Raw genomic sequence first — 7983 nt, 5'->3', positions numbered from 1 at the left:
AACTGAAATCTGAGATATCAGATTTGATCTCTCTCTCTCTCTCTGATATGAGAACTGAAATCTTATTGTCTGGGACAAATCTGAGATCATTTTGTCTCAGTCCCTCCACCTCTCAATCTCCTGCTTCGTTATTAACTGTGAACTGTTGTCCAGGGCAAATGGATTAACGATTCGGCTGCCCATGTCAGTGGTTTTCTGACTAAGTCAATGATTTTTGGACCAGGAATGGATTAAGGTTAAAACAGAATCTGTTACCTAAACGGTTCCCGAGCCAAACGGTCCTATGCAAATGATTCAGTTTTTTAATTCTTTTTTTAATTTTATAAGTATTAGAGGCGCATCCCAATGTTCTAAAACTTTTTAAATGTATATATTGGTGTATCCATGTGTATCCAGTTGCAGCCATATACCATAAGATATGGGGGATATGGCTATCATATCTATCATATTAATTCTTGGCAACAAGTAGCATAACCCGCTTAATTGCAAACTCTCTGTGGCAAGGTTGGTGGACCCTACATAGAGTCTGGATTAGGTCCTCACAAAATTTGTCCTCGTCCTGTAACATTTACAGCCATGCATTTGGAACATCTCCGTAGTTGTATTTTTTTTTTCATTCATAGGGCTGGATTTCATTCAGAGGAGATTTTCCCATTTCCCAATGCATGGCTGGAAGTGCTGTGACGTTGATACGAGAACAAATTTTGTGAGGACTGAATCCAGATTCCCTTAATGCATCTTGCTCTGCCCCACCCCTTGATCCCCTGTAATGTAATTGGCAATAAAATAAAATAAAAAGTTAGGCTATTCCATCACACGTCAATCAAATGGAACCTCTATGTTGGCCTTGTATTTAGCTAGCACCAACAACTATCATCACTGCATGGTTCAAGGTTAATACCATGGTTTTTGAACCGTCGTTGACTCAAACAATTAGACCGCTCGGCCCAAGAACCATCCAAGCAATTGGTTCCGTTTTACCCCAAACCTGATCTCTAACAAAAAATTATTGAAAAAGTCAACAACTCATTGACTCGGGTGATCAAACTGTTAACCCGTTCAATGGTTTTTGACCTTTTATTTTTTATCTTCTTAATTTTTTTTTATCAAAACAGGCTGTTTCCGGATCGTTTTTTAAAACCATGGTTAATACATATATGATGTACAAGCCTACAAGGTATATTGTTTAAAGTATCAAAGGAACTGACACGTGGCCCAAGTGGAATGGACTGTGTGAGGCCATTTCATTCATGCAGTTCTATAATATATCTCATCGTATTAAAGCCATATCTAGATAAGGATTTTTATAATCAAAGTTTTACAATCCCACTTTTATTGTTATATGTAGAGAAGGACAAAAATATTCTCAATTGTATAAATCTATAAAAACCTCACAGTTTATATGGGTTTGAAACATGTTGGAGACAAATATATTGCAGGAATTTTTGCAAGAGAAACTATTAATAGCATTCCCAACCACTAGTCAGAGATTAGGTATATTGCAATAATTTTGTTGGATGCAATGAAGTAATTCTCAAGGGGCGCAAATCCTACATGTAGCAAGCTGGGTGCTGGAAAACTTGCCGGCCTTTTCCAGCGCGGTTTTGGCTACTAAAATTTTCTCTACGAAATTTTATTTAGGGCATTTTTATCATTTTGTTCATGGGGCTACAGAGTGCATAACGGAGAGTAGCCAAGTGGTGTGCCATAAAAAGCAGACATCGCCCATTTGCAATTTTTACTTTAAAAGTATATTAGAAAGGGTATGTAGTCACAAAGGTAATTTCTCACGACCATCAGGGGGTTAAAATTTTCGTCACAGATACAATAAAGGAGGCTAAGTGTCACAACCCCCAAAGTACAGAGGGGCCCCGGTAGTTTACCCAACTAATTCCCCCCTCCTTGCTGAAGTTGTAAAGAAGAAACTATGATGGGCGCTTTCATTTTCCTTCTGTTTAATTACTTTTGTATTTCATTGATCTCTTTTCCCTTTATTCAGCACCTTGTTTCTCTTGAATATAGGGTATTATACTAGGTGCTACCACATTAATGGAACTAGGGAAGTACAATGTGGCAACTGCCACTAGGATTTGACTCAAGATGAGCCATAAAAAAGACAGAAACCAGACTAGGAACACCAATCAGAAGTAAGCATGCCAGTGTTCCAATACTGTTACCAGATGAACCAACTGACGTGTTTACTTCTGATATGGTTTTTCTAGCCCGGTTTATCAGACGATCATATTTTAAAAGAGCTCAACTTCTAATCTAGAGGGAACATAATTCTGATTGTATTGTACAAGTTACACTATCTAACCAGATAACTACAAGGGTGAAAGCACAAATGAAAAGTAAAGAAGCACAACTTCAAAACTTGGTGCAGATTGGTTACCTGGAAGATGACCATCTGCAGGATAATCTCTTCCAAGCACTAAAAAATACACTTCTCCCCCATGTTAAGCATCCCACATTGATTGCCCACCCATTCCAATTTCCATTCCAGGTGACAATTGGAGTGCAGAATGTCCTGCCCCCAGTTTCTTTCTCGCTTTCTTTATCTTAGCTGGGAATGTAACTAAACCACCAACAGATTTGATGTCCTGAATAGATTCATGGTCCTTTCTATTACCATCCTTCAATTTCTTAGCAGTTTCAGAAGAAATAATTTCCATAAATGGAGTTTCACGATCATCGATGATGTCAAGCTCGTTTTTTTCTGCTTTCTTCTGCTTTCTCTTTTCTTTCTTGTCCATGGCGGTGACATCATCCTTGTCATGAACTGAATCATTTCTCTTTGAGAGTTCCTCGGTTCTTTTCCATTTTTTCTGCTTTACCTCTATTTCAACATCATCAGCATCCTTGGTACTTCTAGAGATCTTCTTGCTTACCCTAGGGTTTTCTATCTTAACCTCATGTTTTTCTTCCAGATCAAGAGCGCTTTTAACATGAGAATCATCAGTTTCATGATGCTTGATATCTTTCTTGGAGGCCTTCTCTTTTCTGCTGCTGCTCTCCATAGGCCTAGCATTAAATATCTGCAAGTTTGGCACATATTTTTTTATCTGCAGTAACATTTTTTCCCAAATTAAAACAGAATAAATGATTAATAGGGTAAATTTGAAAACAAGAGAGAGAGAGAGGGTATGAGAATACCAATAAAAAAATGTACGAATTTTTATTACCTTCTTAGCTAATTTTTCCTTTTCAGCTATAGGGTTTCCCTGTAGATTCAGGTTTTTCAGGTTGCGTAAGGAGGATATTACCTACCATTTAAATATGTAGCCAAGATACCCAATGAGTAAATAAAATTTCAACAATCTAAAACAAAATGAAGCAAAAGGACAAACAAAGAATATGTAAGTGACTGACCTTCAGGTCTGACCAGCTTGTGATCAAGTTGTTTCCAACATCCAGGTTTTGGAGCTTCACATTGTGAGCCAACTCATGTGAGAGTGTCTTGTTTTGAGAAAAGGGAGAGGGGGGGGAGGAGTAAATATCAGTTATAATCACCAAAAAGGATGAATAACTTAACAGCAAAAGCAAACGGTACAATAAAAGAGGAAGGAGGGACTGAGGGAGTAAATATCAGTAAGGACAACAAAATGGTACTTAACTAACTTGCATGGAAATTTTGTTTAAGGATGGCTTTTCATAGAGAGGGTTGAAAACTACTCTTGACACATACCATGATCTCATTGTGTGCAAGTCGAACCTCTTTCAAATCCACGCAGGAAACCAGTGAAGAACCAATTGATCGAATTTGACAATTGGAGAGAGACAGCTGGAAGGATTCCCAGGAGCTTTAAACAAATATTAATTAAATACCTATGAAGAATGAAGTGTAAAACCAAAATTTCTGCATACTTTTGTGATTGATTTCGACTTGACCAACGAATTGCCAATATTGAGAATTGGATTTCTAGAAAGAACTGCAGACATATCCAAAAAGCCAAAGAACTTGGTTATGTTTCAAAGAAGAATATGATAACAAAAAGTTTCCTAGGACAATTGTTTCAACAGTATTGCTGCAAATATGTGCATGATGATGTTTTTTTAATCAATTTATGAAACTGAACAATTACAGATTAGTAATCTTTTAATCTCTGTAACCGCACCCCCCAACCCCCCCAAGAAAAAATAAAAAAACAAGGGAACTTTTTTCAGGAAATTGACAAGGTAGGCAGTTTTGAAAAATAAATAAAGGCCCCTCTGTGGGAATTTTTGTATGTTCTTCTATACATAAAAAAAGTAACTTAGATGCACTTCTCACTTAATTGTCAAGGCGGCACCTAGGCGACAAGGCAAACAACCTCCAGAGCAAATCATGCTTTGGAAACTAGAAATTCAAGATCTTATTCCTGGTTTCACTTTTGGATAAACAAAAAAACTACAAAACCAAGAATATGTTTTTGTTTCAATAAAGTGATGTTTTTCCAAATCATTTGTAGGGCCTAGTTTTCTTGAAATCACAACAAAGAAAACAATTGATGTTGGAGAGCACCCCCTTAATCAGCCTCAGGTGCTAACATGTTTTCTGTTGTTCTTGTGGAATAATGTACAATATATTCAGGTTTTCATTAGTTAAAAAAGATTTAGGCCCCATTTGGTTTGTGGGAATAGGGGACCAGAACCAGAATCGGAATGAGGTATTCCGATTCCAACTGTTTCGTTGGGCAGAATTGGAATTCCATTTCCATTCCTGCAGGAATGGCATTCCCCCATTTGAGGGAATGGACCATTCCAATTCCAATTCCAATTCCAAAGGAATTCAATTCTGATTCCGATTCCGACTGTCCGAACCAAACAGACTATTGGAATGGACCATTCCAATTCCAATTCCGATTCTGACTGTGAACCAAACAGACATAGACAACACATAAGCAAAATTTCACAAAATATATTGCTTGAACCTTGAATTATGCAAATCCAACAAATAGTTCAAGGCTATATCAGTTGAAATAGATATAAATACAGAATTATTGAAAAATCAAAAAGTATTAACAATAATTTAAATCAAATTAGCTCCATCTAAAAAACAGAGAACTTGGGAGAAAAGACATTTATACCAAGAGTGTTCAAGTCCTTTAGTTGATCAAGCATACAAATGGAAGATATCTCATTATCTGCCAAAACAAAAAGAATTAAAGAACAAGGAAAGAAAAGTCACCAGAAGGCACAATAAAATACAAATAAGAAAATTATAAGCCCCATGTTTCTTCAACTAATAAAACTTAACTGCTCAAGTATTAAGAATAAAATACCCATCAAAAAAGCATTAGGGCTTGCCAAAGAACTGATTGAGTTAACCATTGGACTTACCATTCAAAATTAGTGCCCGTAAGCTTGTGAGGAACTTGACTTCATCCATTGATGTAAGCTTATTCTTGCCTGCATTTAAGACCTGGTTGACATAGAACAAGTAGCAAGTGAATTTGTCACAACCCCTTGTTCAATTCAGATTTCAGAGTGCAGATAAAGAAGCTCCTAAGTTCCCATAGTTTGCAAGGCGCCAAGGCAAAGCTAGACAATAGGGAGCAAACCATGAATTCTAGGGTAATTCCCTAGGTTCTATAGCAACCAGCAACCATCTTTCATTGATAATTATCTATAAACTTCATAAAAAAAGTATAAGCTTCATATAAAAACATAAAAACTCAACATATTTATGAGAAGAAAAAAAGAAAAGAAATTCCAGAAATATAGGGACTAAGCCCCTATATAGGAAAAGGGGCTTATACTTTTTTCCTATAAAAAGAAGAGAAGAAGATTATGGTGATGATGATGATGATGATGATGATGATGATTACAACAATGCTAACAATGATGATGTGTTGATTGGACAGAATTTTAAGTTCTTCCTTGCTTATTGGTTCAGGCTTTGAAGGTTCAAGAGAGCATATACACCATGTGTATTGATTGAACCCTAACAAATAAGAAAATAATAAAAAAAGAAATTAGTATATAAACCCAAAAAAGACATTTCGGTAATAATATCTATTTAATTATTATAATATCAAAAACAAAAGAATATAAACGTTTTTCATAGCAGCATGTACAAATTAGGTAGGCAATTAAGTGAGGCAACCATCCATTTGCACTGTCACCTATGCGGGGAAAATATCACTTTAGCTCAATAAACAGAACAACAAGTTAATAGCAAATGAAAGGGAATATAGAAAGCAATACGAATGCAACATTTAACTTTTGGGAAAATTCCTGATTAGCACCCTGTACTTTAGGCCTAGTGCCACTTTGGTCCCCGAACTTTAAAGCACAACAATCCAGTACCCGAACTTTCAAAACATGCCAATCCAATGCCTGCCGTTAACCATCCGTCAAGTGGCATTTCAAAAGACACATGCCCTTCAAGTGTCATCTAATTCTCTATATCAACCATCCAAACGTTAACAAAAAAATACAGTCCCAAATCCTTGCCTCTTCTGTTAATTTTTTGTCAACATTTGGATAGTTGATAAAAAAAATTAGATGACACTCGAAGGGCATTTCTGTCTTTTCAAATGCCACTTAATGGCTGGTTAACAAATGGTTTTGAAAGTTGGGGTACTGAATTGTCATGTTTTAATGTTCGGAAACTAAAGTAGCACTAGCCCCAAAGGTCCAAAGTACAGGGTACTAATGGGGAATTGTCCCCCAACTTTTTTGTTGATAGACAGACCAAGACAACATTTTAACTTGTAAGTCAATAGCTAGTTATGCTCCCTTAAAACTCTCACAGTCCTTCCATTCGTATGGTAATCAGGGTTTTAAAACAAAACTCCAAGAAGAACAAGGCTTGCAAAGTATTGAACAAAAAGCAGATTTAGGTTAATAACTATTTAACTGCAATGGCAAGTGAACGCAACTAGTAACGGAAGTTTGTTTCCATTTGCTACTCACCGTAAGCTTAGAGAAGCTTTCAATTCCTTTCAAGCTCTGGAGTTTGTTCTGTAGAACTGATAACCACTTCAAATTGATGCATGCCCTTAAGCCCTAGTGTAAATTTAAGAATTACAGAGTAAGATTCCACACATATATTTCTAGTGCACGAAAATAGAGCGGGAAAGCTACAGTTTGAGCAGTACCTCGAGCGAGGAAAGATTGTTGAAGCCAAGATCAAGCCTCTCTAAGTTCTTGAAGTCACTCAAACAAGAAACCTGCAGAGAACAAGAATTTCAGGGGAAATGTATAAATCAATGTGGCACCAGTTGAAGACTCGACAAAATGATAACTAAGAATACGCGCATCAGATAGAGCTTTATGGTGAAGCATAAGAGAGGTAATGGAATCGCGACTGCGACCCTGGTTCTCTTGTAAGACCCGTTCAGAGCTCAAACAATTCATGTCTTTCCGTTCAAAACCCTAGTTCTTTGGCACGAATAGTGTAGTCCAGTCCACTAGTCGCTGAATTGAAACCTGAAAAGAGGCGCCCATGTCATCATTTTCGTAAATTCCTAAAACACCCTGATATTTGAACAATTTACTAGGGGTGCAAATGGATCGGATAACGATCCGATCCCAAGTGAGGTCCTATTTTGTCATATTCGGATATCAAAGATCAGATCTTTCATAATATATATATATATATATATATATATATATATATATATATATATTGTTCTTTTGTAAAATTTTAATGAAAATTATATTGATTTTTCTGACAATATTAATGAAAATTATATTGATTACCAAAATATTAATGAAAATTATATCAAAATAAGCATACACATTTTAGTTCTTTCATCATTTTTCAATGATTACCATTTATGTCCCAATATTATTTATATTGTTCTTTTGTAAAATTTTTATATTATTTATTTTTTATAAAAAATGTATGTATATGATAAAAACAGTTGGAAAAATACTTGTATTTTTTTGTTTTTCTTTATTTAAATTATTATATTTTCTTTTTCTTTTAATCATTTATTATTTTTTTAAACGAAATTGGATCAGATCAAATTAAGATATCCGACATCGTAATCGGAT

At 35.7% G+C, this 7983-nt stretch overlaps 1 protein-coding gene across 10 annotated transcripts; it reads right to left on the bottom strand.

Annotated features, from left to right (window-relative positions):
• Positions 1 to 2269: 2269 nt before the first annotated feature.
• Positions 2270 to 7443, bottom strand: LOC148847512 (Leucine-rich repeat (LRR) family protein). Of its 10 annotated transcripts, none has more exons than XM_088950012.1 (10): positions 7239 to 7443; positions 7083 to 7154; positions 6898 to 6990; positions 5320 to 5401; positions 5067 to 5123; positions 3865 to 3929; positions 3686 to 3781; positions 3370 to 3456; positions 3183 to 3263; positions 2270 to 3062 (listed from the first exon to the last, which is right to left on the bottom strand). In XM_088950012.1, the coding sequence occupies exons 1-10, from the start codon at positions 7242 to 7244 to the stop codon at positions 2457 to 2459; spliced, it is 1245 nt and encodes a 414-aa protein (XP_088806138.1). In that variant the 5' UTR covers positions 7245 to 7443; the 3' UTR covers positions 2270 to 2456. The 10 variants fall into 10 exon arrangements, with proteins under 10 accessions (XP_088806138.1, XP_088806140.1, XP_088806142.1 ...); XM_088950014.1 differs by having other exon boundaries at positions 3183 to 3221; XM_088950016.1 differs by having other exon boundaries at positions 7299 to 7443.
• Positions 7444 to 7983: the final 540 nt, after the last annotated feature.

Source organism: Nelumbo lutea, chromosome 6 (assembly GCF_056320005.1).
Source record: "Nelumbo lutea isolate HS-2025 chromosome 6, American lotus-T2T, whole genome shotgun sequence".
Classification (NCBI taxonomy): Eukaryota; Viridiplantae; Streptophyta; class Magnoliopsida; order Proteales; family Nelumbonaceae; genus Nelumbo; species Nelumbo lutea.
The sequence above is the reverse complement of the archived record's forward strand: the minus strand, read 5'-3'. Positions and strand labels throughout refer to the sequence as shown.

What these genes read in the sequence shown, in the direction of transcription:
- LOC148847512 (XM_088950008.1), bottom strand. Translation starts at nt 7,341, where the DNA reads ATGAATTGTTTGAGCTCTGAACGGGTCTTACAAGAGAACCAGGGTCGC. An exon ending in ACAATCTTTCCTCGCTCGAG is followed by an intron (nt 6,991 to 7,082) that starts GTACTGCTCAAA and finishes AATTTACACTAG; the next exon opens with GGCTTAAGGGCATGCATCAA. An exon ending in AAAGGACTTGAACACTCTTG is followed by an intron (nt 3,930 to 5,066) that starts GTATAAATGTCT and finishes ATATGTCTGCAG; the next exon opens with TTCTTTCTAGAAATCCAATT.